We start from the raw sequence: 22301 nt of genomic DNA, 5'->3' as shown, positions 1-22301 counted from the left end.
TGTTGGTATGAAGGCTAGAGGGGTCCGGCTACCATACATTATGCAACCCACCCCATAATCCTGGCAGTAGTAACAGTCCCTTCTGAAGTTGTCTTCAAGACATTTCCCTTGTGGTCTCCAGATCATACTTCAGCTAGCATTGAGTCAAAAGCTGGACTTATTGCAGCAGAGGATAAATCTCCATTCCAGCCTCCATTGCCGTCTTGCTCTGCACCACTATAGACTTTCAGAGTGGTAACACAAGGTCGATAGAACATCTGTAGCTGGATGTCTGACTCATAGACAAATGTAAAGCCCTTATTACACCGGGCGATATTAAGGAGCAAACGATCGCTGTCAGCGTTCGTTTGCTCCTCGTTCGTGAGAGCCAGGGGGAAAGGGGGCGCAGGGAGGCTGCCCGGGTGATCGCTAGATCGTCCAGGCAGCTCATAGCAGAAAGCAGCGGTCTGCTGCCGCAGCTCCTATTCCGCAGAGTGACAGCAGCAGATCGTTGCCCCATTGTTTTTGTAATTTAAGGACCATTTCCTTTCTTGGAAACTAAAAACAGGAGGAAACACATTGGATATATGTATTTATGTATTTATTTCATATGCACATGTGGAGAAATAGAGATGCACACAGAAAAACTGAAATCTGCATACAAGCACTTCAAAATATATAGTTTTCAGTTTTGTACAAAATAATAACAATAATAAAAAGTGTAGTGGCAGCAAACCATATTAAGTGGCACACACACACACACATTATATATATATATATATATATATATATATATATATATACATATATATATATGTTAGTGTTGTGAAAAAAACGCATGGTATTGACCAGATCAACCAGTCAGATACTTGTTTACTGTGTAGGTGAATTATTGCAGCCTTATTATTTATCTTTATGTGGGTTGCAGAAATATATGCATATGCTGCAATCATAACACCAGTCAGATATGAAGAATAAACTTGCAGAAATATTTGCAATGTCTACCATATATGAACATATCCTTATATTCTACCCTTACTGAAAAGTATCCAGACTGCTGGCACAATATCAATACTGTGGCTAGAATGCATCACTGCAACATTGTGTCCTCACTAGAGATGAGCGAACCTGGAGCATGCTCGAGTCTATCCGAACCCGAACGTTCGGCATTTGATTAGCGGTGGCTGCTGAGCTTGGATAAAGCCCTAAGGCTATGTGGAAATCATGGATATAGTCATTGGCTGTATCCATGTTTTCCAGACAACCTTAGAGCTTTATCCAAGTTCAGCAGCCCCCGCTAATCAAATGCCGAAAGTTCGGGTTCGGATGGACTCGAACCCGAACCCGGTTCGCTCATCTCTAGTACTCACCCTTTAAAGGAGAAGTCCGGCGAAAATTTTTATTAAAGTATTGTATTGCCCCCCAAAAGTTATACAAATCCCCAATATACACTTATTACGGGAAATGCACATAAAGTTCTTTTTTTCCAGCACTTACTACTGCATCAAGGCTTCACTTCCTGGATAAAATGGTGAAGTCACGACCCGACTCCCAGAGCTGTGCAGGCTGTGACTGCTGGAGAGGATGATGACAGGGGGACACTGAGAGACACAGGGCACTGGAGGAACACTGAGCATCCCTCTGCCATCATCCTCTCCAGCAGCCAAAGCCTGCACAGCTCTGGGAGTCGGGTCGAGACATCACCATTTTATCCAGGAAGTGAAGCCTTGACGCAGTAGTAAGTGCAAGGAAAAAGCACTTTATAAGCATTTCCCGTAATAAGTGTATATTGGTAATTTGTATAACTTTTGGGGGGAAATACAATACTTTAATAAAAAATTTTTGCTGAACTTCCCCTTCAACCCCTTAAGGTCAAAACCAATTTTCGTTTTTCCGCTTTTGCTATTTCCACTTTATGTTTAAAAGGCCATTGTATTTTTTCACCTAGAGACCCATATGAGCCCTTAGTTTTTGCGACACCAATTGTACTTTGCAATGACAGACTTTATTTTCCCATAAAATATGCTGCGAAACCGAAAAAAAAAATAGTTTCTGCTGTCAAATTGAAAAAAAAAAGGAATTTGTTTTAATTTCAGGTAGTTTTGTGTTTACGCAGTTCACCCTATGGTAAAACTGACATGTTATCTAGGTTTCTCACATCAGTACGATTACAACGATATGTATAACTTTTATTTTATTTGATGGCTTTTAAAATGTTAAAACCTTCTAAAAAAAAACTAAATTTGTTTAACATTGCTCTATTCCCATCCTTAGGGTACAAACACACACGGCGTATTCACAGCGAGTTTCTCGCTGCGTATACGCAGTGAAACTCGCTGCGAATCCTGTGCCTGTGTATTCAATGGCAGACAAAATCGCAGCAGGGATGTACATCCCTGCTGCAAGTTTGTCTGCAGCCCGCCCCATTAACCCCCCGGCCGCCGTACATTATACATTACCGGGTTCCCGTTCCTGCTTGCTTTGGGGCTCCCGGTGTCTTCACGGCCCGCCCGGCCACTCGGGACGTGTCGGGAGCCGCTGAAGCAAGCAGGAGCCGGGATCAGGTAATGTATGCCGGGCCCCCTACAGCCCCGATCGGCCCCAGCCGCACATCGCCCGCAGCCCCAGGCCGCCCAGATGGCCCCCCGTAGCCCCGATCAGCCTGATCAGGGGCGATCGGTGCGGCCGGCTAATCGGGGCTGCGGGTGGGGGTTGATCGGGGCTGCGGGGGGGGAGGGGGACGATCGGTGCGGCTGGCTAATCGGGGCTGCGGGTGGGCGGGCAGCTGATCAGGGCTGCGGGGGGGGGGGGGGGAGGGGGGGCTGATCGGGGGACGGCTGGCTGGAGCTTATACTTTACCTGGTCCCCGCTCGGGCTTGCTGAAGACACCGGGGCCTCCGGGATCAGGTAAAGTATATGCTCCGGCGGCCGGGGGGTTAACGGGGCGGACTGCAGACAAAATTGCAGCAGGGATCTTCATCCCTGCTGCGATTGTCTGCCATTGACTAAACCAGGACAGGATATGCAGCGAGTTTCACTGCGTTTACGCAGCGAGAAAGTAGCTGCGTATACGTCCTGTGTGTCTGTACCCTTATACCGCTTTTATCCTTTGGTCTATGGGGCTGTGTGCAGTGTCATTTTTTGCGCCATGATTTATTTATTTATATTTATAAAATGGGAAAAGGGGGGTGATTTGGACTTTTCTTAGGGGAGGGGATTTTTTATTAATAAAAAAAACATTTTTACTTTTTTTTTACTTTAACTAGAAGTTCCCCCGGGGGACTTCTATATACACAACATTGATCTCTCATCGGTGAGATCAGCGATACATTGCTCTGGCCTGCTGCAGACCACAGCAATGTATTGCCGAGCCAGGATCATCATCAGTGTGACGCTGAGGCGAGGCCCGGCCAGAAGAACGGATTTCTCCTCCATGATTGCATCCCGGGGGGGGAGATCAGTCCCACTAGACACCAGGAACACAGTGAGCAGAGCACTTAAATGCAGGTCTCAGGTTTGACAGCTGCACTTAAATGCTTTATTGGCCGGCAAGACAACGGGACCCGTGTCGGCTAATAGAGGCGCCTCCCTGGCTGCAGATAGCAGCTGGGAGTGGCGCCGTTCAGAGCGGGGTCCCGGTGGGACCCCTCTCTGAACTCTTCTCGCGCTGCCATAACGTATGAGGTACATCATGGGACGCTAAGGGGTTAATCTGCGTACCACACTTATCGAATCATGAGCAAATGCAAAAAGAAGAAAAAAATATCCTCTCTTCCCAAAGTAATACCAATAAAAATCCCTGAAAAAGAACACTATACTAAATATTGCAACCTGTAATCAAATGCTGCACACTCGGGTTCGGACAGACCTAAGCATGCTCGAGTTTCACTCATCTCTACAGCTGAGGCTTCTTTTCCCCATAATGGACCATCCACAAAAATACCAGAACTATTAGGGGGCGGCATATATATATAGAGCCACATATTAACTGGGCCTGCAATGTAAACTGTGAGGGGAGAGGTGACCTGAGGGCATACCTCTCCTCACCTAGAGCCCAGGCCTTGATGTGTGGACAGTATGCTAAGTGCTAAGTGTAGCCTCCTCTCTTGACTAAATTATGGTCACTCTCTCCTTCACGGAATCCTCATGCTCACTATGGCAGTGTGTCTTAATAGATTTATCACCAGCAATACTGCAGATTCTGTAGCTAGTGACCCCCCCCCCCATCAAAATCTCTGAGGTTCAATGTCTCTCTGTAATTCCATTAGGACACAGGCAGACACAGGGACTGGAATGCAGTGAGGCAGAAGTGCATACTGGCAGTGCGTTGTAAAACAGTTTTCTTTGTCGCTCCTCTGCCATTGGGGGTACAGCTTATATCGATCTGACAATTCTGCTTACTGCAGATTCGAAATTACCTGGAATGGCAGGTTAATTAAATTCATCTAAATGATCTTCCATCTTTGAAATAGAAAAAATAAATGTGATGCAACTGCAAACTTGGCAATGCTTTTCCATAGATGCTCACATTATAATACAGTTTTATTACTTTATTATCATATAGTCACCCTTTTTAAATCATTTGAAGATCTCTGCTTGCTTTAAGTGAACTGAAATAACTTTAACCTCTTAAGGACATAGGACGTACCGGTACGTCCTATGTCCTCACTTGCACTTCAAAGCGGGGCCGCGCGGCGATCCCGGGTGCCGCGTGTAGCCCGGGACCGCCGCTATTAGCGGGCACGGTCTGATCGCCGTGCCCGCTAATTAGCTAATCGGAGGCAGCTGTCAAAGTTGACAGCTGCCTCCGATTACCGGAGGCAACGTTTCCCTGGTGTCTAGTGGGGGAGATCGCTCCTCCGGGACCTTGTCCCGGAGGAGCGATCTCCGTTACTGATGCCGGCCGGGGACGCGTCCAAGATGGCGCCGTCCTCGGCTCGGCACTCGTTTACTTCCGGCTGCAGCAGCCGAAAGCAAACAAGTGCCGATCTCATGGATCTCTGCAGCATATCTATGCTGCAGAGATCTCAATGAGAGATCACAGTGTATATACTAGAAGTCCCCCATGGGGGCTTCTAGTATATGTGTAAAAAAAAAAAAAAGGTGTTGTTAATAGTAAAAAGCCCCCTCCCCGAATAAAAGTCTGAATCACCCCCCTTTTCCCAGGTTTTAAATAAAAGTAAACAAATAAATAAATAAATAAACATGTTTGCTATCGCCGCGTGCGTAATCGCCCGAACTATTAATTAATCACATTCCTGATCTCGTACGGTAAACGGCGTCAGCGCAAAAAAATCCCAAAGTGCAAAATTGCGCATTTTTGGTCGCATCAAATCCAGAAAAAATGTAATAAAAAGCGATCAAAAAGACGTATATGCGCAATCAAGGTACCGATAGAAAGAACACATCATGGCGCAAAAAATGACACCTCGCACAGCCCCATAGACCAAAGGATAAAAGCGCTATAAGCCTGGGAATGGAGCGATTTTAAGGAACGTATATTGGTTAACAACGGTTTGAATTTTTTACAGGCCATCAGATACAATATAAGTTATACATGTTATATATCGTTTTAATCGTAACGACTTGAGGAACATGCATAACAAGTCAGTTTTACCGCAGGGTGAATGGCGTAAAAACACATTTCCCCCAAATAAAAGAAATGCGTTTTTTTTTTCAATTTCACCACACTTCGAATTTTTTTCTGGTTTCGCAGTGTACTTTATGCAAAAATTCAGCCTGTAATTGCAAAGTACAATTAGTGACGCAAAAAATAAGGGGTCATGGGGGTTTCTAGGTGGAAAAATGCAAGTGCTATGACCTTTTAAACACAAGGAGGAAAAACCGAAAACGTAAAAAACGAAAATGGGCCATGTCCTTAAAGGGTTAAAGCGTAACTGTCATTTCAGGGTCATTTTTCTGAAAACATTAAATATCAACAGTTCAAGCGATTTTAAGAAACTCTGTAATAGGTTTTATGTACTAAAAGAGTTTCCTTCTGTAGTGAAAAAGCAATCTCCCAGCCTCCCCCCTCACATCAGATGAAGCAGGACTTCTGTCTCCATTATGTGTCTATGGAGAGGGGAGGGGCTGTTAGGAGTGACTGAGCACGGAGCAGTCCTGCACAGCACAACACCCTGCAATCTTCTCTCAGTAAGTTCATAGATAAGCACTGACCTTTCTGACACCTGAATTTAGTGTTTTAGGTGCCCAGAGAGTCTACAAACAGCTGACCTTCATGTCACCTCTTCCTGCTCCCTCATCTCCCTCGGCCCCTCCCCCCTTCATAGGCTTACAATGGAGAGAGCAGAGCCCGTGTTCATTGGCTTCTCTGTAATGAAGACGTGTTTGCCTGATAATGCACAGATAAGAAGTCAGGGGGGGAGGCTGGGAGATTGCTTCTTGAGTACAGAAGGAGGCTGTTTTGGCTGATAAAACCTATTACAGTTTCTTAAAATCGCTCATACTACTGATTTCTGCAATAAAAAAAAAACATGACAGTTACGCTTTAAGTTGTGAACAATTCTATTTCTAGCTTTACCCACTGTATAAAATAAAATAGGTGGCAAAACTGGACCAGGACTAATTCATAATGGCCATACCTGGTCCCTGACCCAATTTTTACTTTCCCTATCATAGGGTAAGTAAAAAAAGGCACCTGATGATCACATACATCTCATACTGCAACACACCTCTATGCTGATCTCTTCCCATAGAAAAGACACAGATGGTGTTCATGGCCGTTCTCTCCCAAATAAAATCGTAAGGTATCAAAATAGTTAATAACGACCGTCTGAGCTGATCACCATTTCGAAGTTCGCTACTGTCAATGACCATATGCTGTGCACTAAATAAATGGTCATCATGTAGGCCTTTTTTTCTTATACTGAAATTAGCGATTGAGGGAGTAAGTGGCCAATTACAGTGGACTGTTCATTATTTTACCCATGCACTTTTTAAGCTAGGGTCTAATCCTGTCAGTAGGTTTTGGCGTGGTTATAAATGCATGATTGGTCACATTGTTGAATATCCTACTCTTTAGTGTATGGCCAACTAGAACTCTGTATTAGAACCACATTCAAGATCCAAGACCCTTAAAGAGGTCTCAGCAGATAGTTATCTGGCCTTCTAGATTTATTGGAGATGGCAGTAAGATCTCTACCCTAATATGCTATTTAAAGCTATGTGACCTGATAAAAAAAGACTCTAAGCATGTGATGTTTATACACTATACATACAAATTTTATAAAATAGAATTGGTATCCTGTAGCCTTGTGACATTATTCTAGAATTAGTATGTTCATAGCACCTTGGCACTGCACACTAACCACCGTGGCCCAACTGCAACAGCACCTACCGCATACTCCGGCTACACAAACGGTTAAGAACAGATTTGTACTCTCCATTGTCCATTCTTAGCATATTCTGCTGCTAACATGTCAGTTTAATTGTGTCAACGTGAATTGAGCAAACTTACAAGTAATTCAAGAACCAAATCATTGCCTGAAAGTTCTGGCAGTGTAAACTCAAATCTTATCTTGGCTGTTACTACCCGTCTTATCCGGCTCCAACTATGTAGACACAAATTCTTAATGCATGAGCAAATCTGATAACTAACAGTAAGAGCAGCCAAGAAGAAAACTCAACAGATCCCTGACTCCTAACAAGGTAGGATGGCTGGTCCTCCATCAACCAATTGTAGTGGTCTTTTATTCAATAAACGTGTCATTTTTAGATTTATTGTCGTCAGGTATATATTTTAAGTCAGTTATACCCCAGAATAATGGGTAAGCACAATACACATCCAGCCAGATAACATCGGAAAAATCCATATGGTAAAAAAAGCAAACAAGAACTGCTACCCCTAAATATTGCACAAAAACTCGACCAGAGCACCATGATCATAAAGCAGTTATTCTCATACAAATACTGACTGCATACTGGCTCACTCAGGTAGGTAAGCCAAAAAAACAGAACAGTTTACCCTGTCACTAGAGGTAAAGGAAAATAATATCATTGGTGTTATAAAAGAATCCATCTTAACATTGAAAAACCACCCATGTCGCTTGCCAGCAGATGGTGGACTATAAATCTCAGGATAGGAATTGTTGATTCCCCAACAGCCGACAACCCCCCAATCTTGACCATCTTAGAGCTCACCCTTCGTGCAATTAGCTACTTTTGTCAATTGGCATTCTTCTCTTACATGGCAGCTCTCAATGAGGTGGTTGTACTGCTTCTTCAAGTCCTCAAAAAGGCAGACAGACTCTTGAGAATGGGGAAAAGGAAGAAGATTTTCATTAAGCAGCATCTGAACCTGGTACTCCTCCTTAGGACTCTCTGCCAATTCACAATGGTATAAGACAAACACCAGGTTGGAAGCATAAGGAACAATCCTGCCACTGCGGAACTTCTGATTCAAGTGTGTGGAGAAGTTGTCAGCCGTCAAAGGTTTCTCATCCTTAAACAGTCCCATTAGAGCCAGTAATGGTAAAAGTGTCTCTGCATGTCCGAACTGCATAACCACTGGGTTGGAGATCTGCTGAGAACTAGAAAACACAAAATTATAAATACTAAAATGTATCATTTAAATTTCACTCAAGCAGTTATTCAGTACATAAATGTCATTCTTAAGTGGTTTTCCAGTTTTCTATATATTTAGGTAATAAAGAGAAATTCCCTGTTTAAGATTCTCATCCACAGTGAAGAGCAGTTCCATAAATATTTTTCGTTCTGGCATTAAAGCGACTCTGTACCCACAATCTGCCCCCCCACCCCACCCCAAACCGCTTGTACCTTCGGATAGCTGCTTTTAAACCAAGATCTGTCCTGGGGTCCATTCAGCAGGTGATGCAGTTATTGTCCTAAAAAACAACTTTTAAACTTGCAGCCCTGTGCCAAACGGCCGTGGCCTAGATTGTGTATGCATTAGGCTGGCACAACCTCTCTGTCCCTCCTCCCCACCCTCCTCATCATTAGGAATGCTTCAGGCAGATTGCCTCCTATTCCCCACCTGTGTCAGCCCGGCACATGGGCAGGATCGTTAAGGCGCCTGTGCAATGTTCAGCATGTAGAAAATGTCCAGTGGCATTCCTAATGATGAAGAGGGGTGGTGCAAAGTTAGGGCACAGATATTCTAAGCCACACCCGTTGGGCACGGGGCTGCAAGTTTAAAAGTTGTTTTTTTAGGACAATAACTGCATCACCCGCCGAACGGGCCCCAGGACAGATCTTGGATTAAAAGCAGCTATCTAAAGGTACAAGCGGTTTGGTGGGGGGGGTCAGATTGTGGGTACAGAGTCACTTTAAACATAGGGCTCAATGAGTTGAAAGGGCACTGTGTAATTATCAAATATCCCCTTTGGTGGCACCGTTGAACACTTACTGCTGGGATTTTATTTTACTGAGCATTTTGGCAGGTATTAAGAGCGTAAAGTGAGACTGTCATTGGCAGCGTACAGGGATGAAAACATAGTTTACACAAAAATATGCAACTTTTGTATGCAGAAAAACTGTCATTTGACAAGAATAAATTCCCCTTTTGTGAAAGTTTTCGTCATAAGACCTGTAGAGTTGTACAAGCTGATGGATGTGTGATTCACACTAGATGCACCAGGAGGGTCCTTCAAATACAGTTTAATGGAAGAGGAGCAAGTGACTAAGCATTTCAGGAAACATTTGCATTATGTTTCCTTAGTCTACCATATAACATGTAACCCTATTTACAGCAGGTATAACGTGACAGCAACTGCAGGTAATACAATGGCTTTCACACATCCAGTCTATTTAGACAGGTAGGGAGGAGTTAGCTGTTAGCAGAGTCTTACATGATCCAGGAGAGTCTAATGTTTCACACTCCAAATAGTGTAAATTACAGCTAAAGAATGTCAGACTGAAGTTCCTTGGGTCTAGAGAAAAAGATTCTGGAGGCCACCTTAGTTTTTTTTAGGTACACTTTTAAGTCTTCATGGTACATTGAGGGTTTAATAGGCTATCTTGTAATTTGTCCAATTGACACTGTATTCTGCTAGACTTCTTGCGCCCCATATTGTGGGTACATTATTGTGTCACTGCTTGGACTACTGGAGCCAAAGAGTGCGTTATCAATAGTTAATCGGCATTAGTGTTAAGACCTGGCACCCCCACGGATCACTTGTTCAGTAACTGTTTTAGGGTGCGTTCACACCTACCGCATCCGCAGCTTATTTTTCCGCGGAAATCCGCAGGTCTGGTAGTGCAGATTTCAACCTGCGAGAAATCCGCGTATGTGTGCGTTTTGCGTTTTTTCCGCAGCAAGTTTATCGCAACTGAAATGTCAGTTTAAAATGTCTCTCATTCTAAACTGACATTTTAGTTGCGATAAACTTGCTGCGGAAAAAACGCAAAACGCACACATACGCGGATTTCTCGCAGGTTGAAATCTGCACTACCAGACCTGCGGATTTCCGCGGAAAAATAAGCTGCGGATGCGGTAGGTGTGAACGCACCCTTAGGGTGTGTTCACACGTACAGGATCTGCAGCAGATCTGCAGGAGATTTGATGTTGCAGATTGAATGCAAAGTAAGGGTATAAACCCACACACCGTATACGCAGCAAATACGCAGCAGATGTGATGGTGAAGATTTGATGCTGTGTTCAGTTATTTAGATCTAATCTGCTGCGTATTTGCTGCGTATCGCAGTAGTAAGTACACTGCATATACGGTGTGTGGGTTTGTACCCTAAGGGTGCCTTTACACAGAAAGATTATCTGACAGATTATCTGCCAAAGATTTGAAGCCGAAGCCAGGAATGGATGTGAAAAGAGGAGAAATCTCAGGCTTTCCTTTATGACCTGATCTCTGTTTATAGTCTGCTTCTGGCTTTGGCTTCAAATCTTTGGCAGATAATCTGTCAGATAATCTTTCTGTGTAAATTGACCCTATTGCTGGGTTTACACGGAACGATTATCGTGCGAATTTGCACGATAACGATCGAATTCGAATGATAATCGTACGTGTAAACGCAGCGAACGATCGCACGACGAGCGAGAAAACCTTCACTTTGATCTTTTAACATGTTCATAAATCGTTGTTCGTAGTTCGCAAAAAATTAGCCGATAGTTCTGTGTAAACAGTCGTCGTGCGATAGTCCGGCCGCCCGCTGCCCGGCCCCCCGCTCATCCGCAGCCCCCTGCGCCGGCTCGATCGCCACCCCCGCTCCGATCGCCACCCCCGCTGCTCCGATTGCCCCCGCCGTGACCATACTTTATCTGCTCCACGTAGCAGGTCTTCCACATCCCTGACTCCCCTCTTCAGTGCACTGATTAGCTGGCGGGGGTGGCGATTGGAGCGGCGCAGGGGGCTGCAGTTGAGCGGGGGGGCGGGCCAGGCTGCGGGTGCGCGATCGCAAAACGATTTTTCCGTACGATATATCGTACCGTCTAAACGCTGATCGTTATAAAAAAAATTGTTACTTTGAAATCGTTAATCGTGCGATCGGGCCAATAATCGCCTTGTGTAAACTTAGCATAACTCTGGGCCATCAAATATGCTGCGGATCTACTGCAGATTCAAATCTGCACCATCAAATCTGCTGCAGATCCTGTACGTGTGAACGCACCCTTACATCGGAAATGCAGTCAAAAGCAGTTTGCTCTGTACTCAATGTAGTGGACGCACAAGGTTACTGCAGCCTCTGCTCCTAGTCACGTCAATGGAAGCAGAGGTTGCAGTAACACAGCACTCCCTCAACGCAAAGTTCAGAGCCAACTGCTTCTGGCTCTGTTCACATGGTGCCATTGAAAACACAACTTATTCAACAAAATACAATCTCTCATATGGCTATGCCAATTGAGAAACTAGTAATTAACTAGTACCAAATTGGGCTGTGTCTTTAAGGGGTTAAAGTGATAGAACCTGGATATATTCCTTTCAAGACTTGGATGATTTTCATTTTTAACTCCTTAGATTCTGAAGGGCCATAACTGGTTTAATTTTTTATCGGCAGAGCCATATGATGACTTTTTGCAGTACCAATTCTACATTTTTATACTCCTCTAGGAGACTTTTATAAGCAATCTTTAGATTACTTATACCATTCAATGTAATGTTATTGCATTGCACTGACCTACTAGTACAACCTCCCAGGCTATGCAAGAAGATGCAAGCCTCTCTGCCATGGTAGTCACTTGCTGAAATCACTGCTTTCTGCTGATAAACAGTATTGGAAGAATGCTGTCAAGCAGCCATACGAAAAGTCCAATGAATGAATGAATGAACATATGTCACACAGGTCAAAGGTCGCATTCAATAAGTATGGTGTAAATAAGCTAAGCTCTATGTAGTGTAATCGAGGATAGAGGAACCAGCAAGTAGGACGAGGCCCCTATATAGATCAGTCAACCCTAACAGAACAGAGAGGCAACCTACCAGAACTTATTGTACATTCTGGAGGTGAATGCATAAATCCCACTGATCACCACACATAAAAGTATATGCTAAAGAGGTTCTATTTCCATGCTTGCGTGTGAAAGCGAGGCAATGTGATCCATCACTACTGCTTAGTGAACTGTGCTGCTTTTCTATTGTGCATTCACAAAAGGGCAACAAACACATCAAATAAGGAGATTTTTTTTTCTTTCAAGAAAGCCATGTATTATTTTCAGCCGAGGTATAGGAAATCCTATAGGTATATAGGAGCTTCTCATCCAGATCCCTAGCATACCTTTATTTTCTTAATTGCCCTCTCCAACACAGAGATATAAGGATTTTTATATGTATGCAAATTAGGCTCATGTGCCCAGAGGGTGTTCCCTGACACAGCAAGAGCCCAGGTAAGTCCAGTCAACGTCCTCATAATCACTGTCCGCCCGATTCACTATCTCACTGCACACACCTATTTGATTGACAGCCACTATGCTTTTTTTCGGCCCAAATCTTGCAATGAGAACCTAATTTATGTAACGATAGCTAAAGGTGGCCATACACCTTCAAGAAATGTTGGCTAAACTGTTATTGCTCCCGTCCTCCCCATAACAGGAACACCTGGTATGGCAATTAGCCAGACTGCAGATTTTTTTCTCCAAGAACAAAGTGGTTGGGCAGTGATTTTCCATCATGCCCGACCCCTATTCCCACTGACATCGGGAAAGCCCCATACAGTACACACTGACAGCTGACAAAAGTGTACCTTTAGGCCATGTTCACACATTGTAAAACATCAGCCGTTCTGTGACCCGGCCGGGTCACAGAAAGGCCAGCGTTTGTGAAGATCATCCCGGCCAGTGCTGCACTCTCCATTGTGTGACTTCACACTTCATCGAATAGCGACCGCACAAAACTGAACGTCAGTTTTTTGTGCGGCCGCTAGGGTGTATGTGAATACACTCTGGTCGGGATTCCCTCAGAATGCAGTGCACATAGTTTCAGAATTAATCACGACCGTTGTTGGGAATCAGCAACAACGGCCATGATTAATTCAAAACGTACGAATTTTGAGAACCAAAAGGGCAAAATTTTAGCTTATAATAAAGACCATGGGGGAGATTTATCGAACATGGTGTAAAGTTAAACTGGCCCAGTTGCCCCTAGCAACCAATGAGATTCCACATTTCATTCCTCACAGACTCTTTGGAAAATGAAAGGTGGAATCTGATTGGTTACTAGGGGCAACTGAGCCAGTTTCACATTACACCTTGTTTGATAAATCTCCCACAATGCTCTTAATTTTATGGCCATAAAAAGTACAGCTGTAAAATTAATAGACATTCTTACAAAGAGCCATTTTACTATTAGTTCAATAGAACTCAATAATAAAAAATACAGCAATGGTGGGGCAGTCTTTCAGTGTAAGCTGGCAGTATTTTTCCAGTCGTATTACAGGTCGTAAAATGACTCAACACACTATGGGTATACATAACCTAAGCATCTGTAAATTATTCAATTGATTGATTATTTCATTGATAATATATATATCTACTAGCAATAAAATGCACAATGAACATTGTTATCAATAACACAAACCTGCTGACCTCCTGTTTCACAGTCATAAGTAACGGAAAAGGTGATCATTGCACTACAAAGTGATAAGTAACAGAATGGGTGAGCACAAGGCACCACACTGCACTACAAGTAAGGGAATGTTCACACTTGTTAAGGGGACTGCTTCTAGGGATATCAGCAGGAGGGTACAGGGATGTACAGTATATCATGCGGCACCCACTTCATGCCTACCTTATTCAATGAATTGAACACAGTCTGCTAGTCACTAGGTTTTCTATTTTCAGCTTTTGGATACAAAATGTATTTTTTGTACTTTTAGCCTAGATTTACGCTGCAAAATCCACTGCGGATACCTCTCCTGTCAGTGTCAATGTGATTACATACTCGCAGCGGAGTATGTAAGTGCTGCCTCATTAACTTCCCGCTGCCAGGAAGATACATTACCTGCTCCATGCTCCGGCCGCACCGGAGCCAATCAGTGACTAGGGCAGGGCCTCAGATGCGTGCAGAGCATGGAGCAGGTAATGTATCTTCCTGGCAGTTGGGGGTTAATGGGGGCAGCACTTACATACTCGCAGCTGGATGACAATCCGATGGAATCCGATGCAGATGCGTCCAGTGTGAATCTAGCCTTAGGGGGAGATTTATGAAACTATTGTAAAGTAGAATTGTCTTAGTTACCCCTAGCAACCAGTCAGATTCAACCTTTCATTTCAAAGAATCTGTGAGGAATGAAAGGTGGAATCTGATTGGTTGCTAGGAGCAACTAAGACAATTTACACCAGTTTGATAAATCCCCCCCCCCCCTTAGTCTATTTAAAACCCAATAGTAACCTCTAAAACATAATCAGCAGAAAGGACATAAAAACCAAGCTCCTGTACTTTATATTTTATTGCACAAACCTATACAAGAAAAAGTCCGAAGAAATACTGAATATTCTAAATATTAATAAGATAATAATAATAATAAATAATTAAAAAGATAAAAAATGATGAATCAGCACTGAACAAGCGGGGAATAATGATAAGGAGATAATAAAATGTAATGCAGAATGAAATATATCAAGTCACAAGATGGCATCAGGGTATATGAAGATGGAAATCACAACTCTATGCACTACAATGGGGAATATGAAGGAATACAATGTAAAGTTGTGACTCCTATCTTCATATTCCCCATTATATTATTGCCTTTATGGTATGTGTACACTTTTGGACTGATCAAGAATTTTTTTTACTTACCATCTTGAGACTTGATACATTTCAGTCTCCATTATGTACAATCATCTCCATATCACTTGTTGATTCATCATTTGTATCTTTTTCATTGTGTCATTATTTGGAATATTATAATTTTTGGACTTTTTCTTGCATAGGTTTGTGCAGTGCTATATGCCTGAGGCCATATATACTATTGTTATTTTTCACCCACGTTACAGTGTATACAATATCGGTGTTGATGGATGTGTCACTGGGCTTATCAAGTGTTTCTAAGAATTCACATTGATTGGTGAGGTTTAAGATGTCCCGTGGATTTCCAGGTAATACAAGCACCATAGCTGTATGTCTTTTGTTCTACTCATTACAATAATCGTGAGAAGTCATACATTGAGGATTTACAATCTCATCATACAAGCCGAAACTTGACTTTTCACAAGGCAATAAACAGTCTGTTGTGAAGTATTGCCATTGCTCCCCATAAAGATGTCTTTCATCACTTTCCTTCATTTCTTTGATTTGTTTCAAAGTTCACCAGCTCCAGTAGAACGCAATGAAGGTATGACTCGGCTGTTTATGCCGAATGCTGGCAATTCTTCAACACAAAGACATCTATATAGACTACTGACATTTACATTTATGTACATGTAAGTGCGTGTTTACATATAGGACGACTTAGTTAAATCCTCATCTTTAATGCAGCACACAGGGTAGTGGGCGGACTGTTAAATAAAATCAAAAATATCTGTTTTCACTAGTTTCTATGGTGCCCTTCCATAAACTTTATCCATACAAAAAAGGGTGGACCCACTGAAATGAGATTAGTCTGAAGTGCATTGAACTTTAGTGCCCTAAAAGAGGTACAGCCTGCCCACATGGTTTCTCCAAAACACATAGCCAAAAGACACCATAAACAATAAGCACTGTAGGCATAGGGTTTTATTTAAAGGACAACTCCCACAAAAAATTTTTTTTGCTCATTTAACACACATTACAAAGTTATATAACTTTGTAATGTGGTTAAATACCCGGCCTGGCCCCCTTCCCCCACTTTCGGACCCCCGACCCCCCACCCCGGAAGTTAAGGAATGTATACATTACCTATTACGATCGTCACGGTCCTCTTCTCCGGGGCGGCATCTGGTGACGACGACGTCAGAGCCGAGGGGCGGTCCGGGTCTTCTTCCTCCTCGGCGTCTTCATGCAAAGTGAATGGGGATGAAAAGGCTGCTGGTGCACATGCGCACCAGCAGCCTTTTCATTGGCTGGAGCGCATCACATGGCTTCCAGCTTGCTCAGCCCTGATTGGCTGAGCTTGCTGGAAGCCATGTGATGCGCTCCAGCCAATGAAAAGGCTGCCGGTGCGCAAGCGCACTGGCAGCCTTTTCCATCCCCTGGACCCAGAAGTTGGAGACATCGCTGGATGGCGGAAGGCGGCGACGGAGAGGCGGACGGCGGGCGAATCGAGTGGCGATCGTCACCGGAGAGATGGTGAGTATGGTGTCTGTGTGTGTCTGTGTTTTTTTTTTTTTTTTTGGGGTCCCGCGGGAGTTGTCCTTTAACCGTTGACTCTCAGCTAACATTTACTGTAGACTCTGCATTTACTCCAGCATTTTCGTAGAAACGCCTTGTATGAATTTTTAGATATAATTATCAATCTAATGTCATCTGTCCATGGGTTGTGTCAGGTATTGTAGCTCTGCCTTAAAGCGTAACTGTCATTTCAGGGTCATTTTTTTGAAAACATTAACCCCTTAGGGACCAAGCCTGTTTGGGCCTTAATGACCAGGCTCAATTTTCAAAATCGAACCTGTCTCACTTTATGCGCTTATAGCTCAGTGATGCTTTAATGCATGCTAGCGATTCTGAGATTGTTTTTTCGTAACATATAGTACTTTATGTTAGTGGCAAAATTTGGTCACTGTCTTGTGTGTTTTTTGTGAAAAAAAAAAAAATATAATGAAAAATTTGAAAATTTTGCACTTTAAGAACTTTGAAATTCTTTGCTTCTAAAAAAAGAAAGTCACATGACAAAAATTAGTTAGTAAGTCACATTATCAATATGTCCTCTTTATTCTGGCTTCATTTCGTAAACATATTTCAATTTTTTAGGGTGTTACGGGGCTTAGAAATGTATCAGCAAATTATCAAATTTTCATGAAATTTCCAAAACTGATTTTTTTAGGGACCAGTTCTTTTTTTAAGTTGATTTAGGAGATTGTATACTGGAAACCCCCATAAGTGACCCCATTTTGGAAACTAGACACCTTAAAGAATTAATCTAGGGGCATAAAGAGCATTTTAACCCTACAGGGGCTGGAGGAAAGTATTCACAATTAGGCTGGAAAAAAATGGAAAATAAAAATTTTCCAATAATATATTTGTTAAGATAAAAGTATCTCATTTTCATAATAAACATGAGAGAAAATGCACCCCAAATTTTGTAACCGAGGTTCTCCTGAGTACAATGGTACCCCATATGTGGGCGTAAACCACTGTATGGGCACACAGCGGGGCTCAGAAGGGAAGGAGCGCCTATTAGCATTTCTAGTTCAGATTTTGCTGAAGAAGTTTCTGAGCGCCAGGTGCTTTGCAGAGCCCCTGTAGTGTCAGCAGAATAGAACCCCCCAAAAGTCACCCCATTTTGGAAAGTGCACCCCTCAAAGAATACATCTTGGGGTGTGGTGACCATTTTGACCCCACAGGTATTATACGAAAGTATTCAAAAGAAGACAGTAAAAATGAAAAAATAGAATTTTTCCAATAACATGTTTGTTTAGTTTGAAATTTCTCAATTTCACGAGGAACAGGGGAGAAAACTCACCCCAATATATGTAACGCAGGTTCTCCTGAGTAGAACGGTACCCCATACGTGGGCATAAACCACTGTATGGGCACACAGCAGGGCTCAGAAGGAAGGGAGCGCCAATTAGCATTTTCAGTGCATGATTTTTCTGAAGAAGTTTCTGAGCGCCAGGTGCATTTGCAGAGCCCCTGTAGTGTCAGTAGAATAGAACCCCCCCCAAAAGTCACCCCATTTAGGAAAGTGCACCCCTCAAAGAATTCATCTTGGGGTTTGGTGACCATTTTGACCCCACAGGTATTAGAGGAAAGTATTTAAAAAAAAAGACAGTAAAAATGAAAAAATATAATTTTTCCAATAACATGTTTGTTTAGTTTGAAATTTCTCAATTTTACGAGGAACAGGGGAGAAAACTCACCCCAATATATGTAACGCAGGTACTCCTGAGTAGAACGGTACCCCATATGTGGGCATAAACCACTGTGTGGGCACAAAGCGGGCCTCAGAAGGAACAGAGCGCCAATTAGCATTTTCAGTGCATGATTTTTCTGAAGAAGTTTCTGAGAGCCAGGTGCATTTGCAGTGCCCCTGTAATGTCTACAGAATAGAACCCCCCCCCCAAAGTCACCCCATTTTGGAAGGTACACCCCTCAAGGAATTCATCTTGGGGTGTGGTGAGCATTTTGACCCCACAGGTATTGGAGGAAAGTATTCAAAACAATTTTTCCAATAACATCTTGTTTAGTTTAAAATCTCTCAATTTCACTAGGAACAGGGGAGAAAAAGCACCCCAAAATTTGTAACGCAGGTTCTCCTGAGTACAATGGTACCCCATATGTGGGCATAAACCACTGTATGGGCACACAGCAGGGCTCAGAAGAGAAGGAGTGTCATTTTAGTTACAGGCAATATGTGGGTGTTTACTGGTTATCTGGGGTGGTAATGGACAATCTCGGGGTGTTTACTGGCTATCTGAGGTGGAAACAGGCAATCTGGTGGGGTTATGGGCAATCTGGGGTGGTTACGAGCAGTCTGTGCCAATCTGGGGTGGTTACGGTCAATCTGGGGTGGTCACGGGCAATCTGGGGGTGTTTACTGGCTATATGGGGTGGTGATGGGCAATCTGGGGGTGTTCACTGGCTATCTGGGGTGGTGACGGGCAATTTGGGGCTGTTCACTGGCTATCTGGGGTTGCAACGGGCAATCTGGGGTGGTGACGGGAAATCTGGGGTGGTTGCGAGCATTCTGGGGTGGTTACAGGCAATTTGGGGTAGTTACAGCCAATCTGTGGTGGTTATGGGCTGTCTGGAATGGTTATGGGCTATGTGGGGGGATACGGGCAATCTGGGGAGATTACGGGCAATCTGGGGAGATTACGGGCAATCTGGGGTAGTGACAGGCAATCTGGGGTAGTGACAGGCAATCTGGGGTGGTGACAGGCAATCTGGGGTGGTGACGGGCAATCTGGGGTGGTGACAGGCAATCTGGGGTGGTGACAGGCAATCTGGGGTGGTGACGGGCAATCTGGGGTGGTTATGGGCTGTCTGGGATGGTTATGGGCTATCTGGGGTGGATAAGGGCAATCTGGGGTGGATACGGGCAATCTGGGGAGATTAGGAACAATCTGGGGAGATCTGGGGGTGTTTACTGGCTGTATGGGGTGGTGATGGGCAATCTGGGGGTGTTCACTGACTATCTGGGGTTGCGACGGGCAATCTGGGGTTGCGACGGGCAATCTGGGGTTGCGACGGGCAATCTGGGGTGGTGACGGGCAATCTGGGGTGGTGACAGGCAATTTGGGGTAGTTACGGGCAATCTGGGGTGGTTATGGGCTGTCTGGAATGGTTATGGGCTATCTGGGAGGGATACGGGCAATCTGGGGAGATTACGGGCAATCTGGGGTGGTTACAGGCAATCTGGGGTGGTTACGGGCAATCTGGGGTGGTTATGGGCTGTCTGGGATGGTTATGGGCTGTCTGGGATGGTTATGGGCTGTCTGGGATGGTTATGGGCTGTCTGGGATGGTTATGGGCTGTCTGGGGTGGATAAGGGCAATCTGGGGTGGATACGGGCAATCTGGGGAGATTAGGAACAATCTGGGGAGATTACAGGCAATCTAGGGTGGTTACAGGCAATCTGGGGTGGTTACAGGCAATCTGGGCAATCAAATGAATGGGACATAGTAGCAATACCACCCACAAACTGTGAACAACAGTGGTTCTGTTTTTAAAAGAAAGCTGTCATGCTTTTTAAAATCTGTCCAATCCCTTTAATACATGCAGTGCAATTTAACCCCATTTGGTGCTCCTTGAGCAACACATTATTCCTCCAGGCAAAACAACTTGAAGCAATTAGGGGTAGCCAGTCTCTCTGGTACTATTTGGCAGAAGTCATAGTTGAGACTGTGTTTGAAGGCTGTTACTGAGTCACCAAAGTCCGTGGATATTTTACTATTTTATATAGTGGACCCACAAAATATAATATTACTGGGCTCCCCCAAAATAATAGTAAGTGAAGGTTAAAGGGGAACTATCAGCAGGTTAGACAAATTTAACCTGCTGATAGCCACCTATTACGCACAGGGCACAGAAAAGGAAGGTATGTGTCTTACGTTCCTCTTTGGCACCGTTCCTATGCAGTTAGCAGTGTAATCCTCATCATGTATCATGTATGGTTCACACATTGTAGCGCCTCCTTCATCTGGCATCCAAAGGCACAACTCATCCTGGAATTTCCATCTTATAATGTTATCCTTCTTCACAGGTGCGGCAGCATACTAAAGGCCAAATTACATGGAGTGATAATCGGATATATTAGGCTGTTTCGGCCAATTATCGCTCCGTGTAATAGAAAGCAATGCGTGGCTGATGATTGTAGTATAAAATAATTATTTATTTACCTTACTACGTTTCCTGGGGTCCTCCTGCCTTCCCTGGTCTCTGCACTGACAGGCAGCTCAGCCAATCACTGGTCGAGACAGGACCACAGCCAGTGATTGGCTGAGCGGCCTGTCAGTGCTGACACCGAAACAGAATGCAGAGCTGCAGCTGCAGAGACTGGGGATGACCAGAGGACACTGGGGAACGCGGTAACTTAAGTAAATACTTCATTATTTTACACTAAAGACAAGGGCAACACGGACATCGCCTACAACATCAGTTGACCCCTGGCACCATCACCAATCTGAACAGAGGTGGAGTGACCCCCAGAATAAGTGCACTGTAAATGCATGGTTAGCGTCGCATTCACTGCATTCTGAACACTTATAAGCACTGAGCTTGTCAAGGCTCAGAGGCCCCATTAAGAATGACTGGAGGACTGGCTGTGCATGCAGGGTGCGCTTCATTCATTCCGGCAACAATTTTCTCCCCATTCTTGGGATCAGTGGGGGTCCCAGTGGTCAGGCCACCAGCCATCAGTTTGTTTCTCCCTATCCCGTAGATGACATGCTGAGGTGGGAATCTTTAAAGACCAGTATTGTCACACAGAGAGGTGTAGCTACAAGGCAGCCATTCAGTACATGCACCTTATTAATGTTTAAAAAAATTGTAACCAAAGCAAATGAAACATGCCTAAAGCTCACGTTTTTAAATATATGAGCCAATAATAAATAGTGCCATTGTTGTTAGCAACTCAAACAACGTTTATCAGAATCTTTGATAAGAGGTTCTCCCAACCTCTTATTTCTTCAGGCCAGTTACAAGATACCATTGCATAACCGCTTAGCTGAGAAAGCTGGGACTGTTACTGACATATTTCTTAGGACAAAAAAATATGTAAATTTACTGTTAAAGTCTTATGTGACTACAGTGAGGTCATGTACATAGTTTAGTTATTCGTATTTAGAATATTGGCATATGGAAAGGGATTGCATTCATAAAAGCTGCAGCAGCGTATTAGGCTGGTTTCACGCTACGTTTTTGCAATTCTTTTTTTCATCTGTTTTTACAAAAAAACAGATGAAAAAATGGATACATTTGTCCGCATCTGTTTTATTAAAAAAAAGTATCAAAATGTACACAGAAATTTGGTCGCCTATGTTTTTGTGTATGTCTAAAAAAATAGATGTGTTTTGATCCTTTCTTTAGAATGGTAGTCAATAGAAAATGAATTACAACGAATGCACACAAATGTATTTGTTTTTCCATCATTTTTTTTGTAAAAATGGATGAAAAAAATCTAATTGCAGAAACGTAGTGTGAACCTAGCCTTAGACTGAATAGAAACAAGTCATCTTCCAGTGCAAGTGCCCACTGCTCCCCTGGATTTGGGTATGTTGCAGTACTGTGCAATAATAGAAGGCCCTATTCTTCTTTCTG

At 43.6% G+C, this 22301-nt stretch overlaps 1 protein-coding gene across 1 annotated transcript in view; it reads right to left on the bottom strand.

Annotated features, from left to right (window-relative positions):
- Positions 1–5800: 5800 nt before the first annotated feature.
- Positions 5801–22301, bottom strand: part of LOC138777288 (multiple inositol polyphosphate phosphatase 1-like) — a 30243-nt gene continuing 13742 nt past the window's right edge. Inside the window, exon 6 of the mRNA XM_069956278.1 lies at positions 5801–8528. Coding sequence (XP_069812379.1) covers positions 8129–8528 — 400 coding nt within the window. The 3' untranslated portion in view covers positions 5801–8128. The remainder of the gene's footprint in view (positions 8529–22301) is intronic.

The sequence above is a fragment of the Dendropsophus ebraccatus genome, unplaced genomic scaffold, assembly GCF_027789765.1.
Source record: "Dendropsophus ebraccatus isolate aDenEbr1 unplaced genomic scaffold, aDenEbr1.pat pat_scaffold_551_ctg1, whole genome shotgun sequence".
NCBI classification, from domain to species: Eukaryota; Metazoa; Chordata; class Amphibia; order Anura; family Hylidae; genus Dendropsophus; species Dendropsophus ebraccatus.
This window is presented reverse-complemented; position numbering and strand designations above follow the sequence as displayed.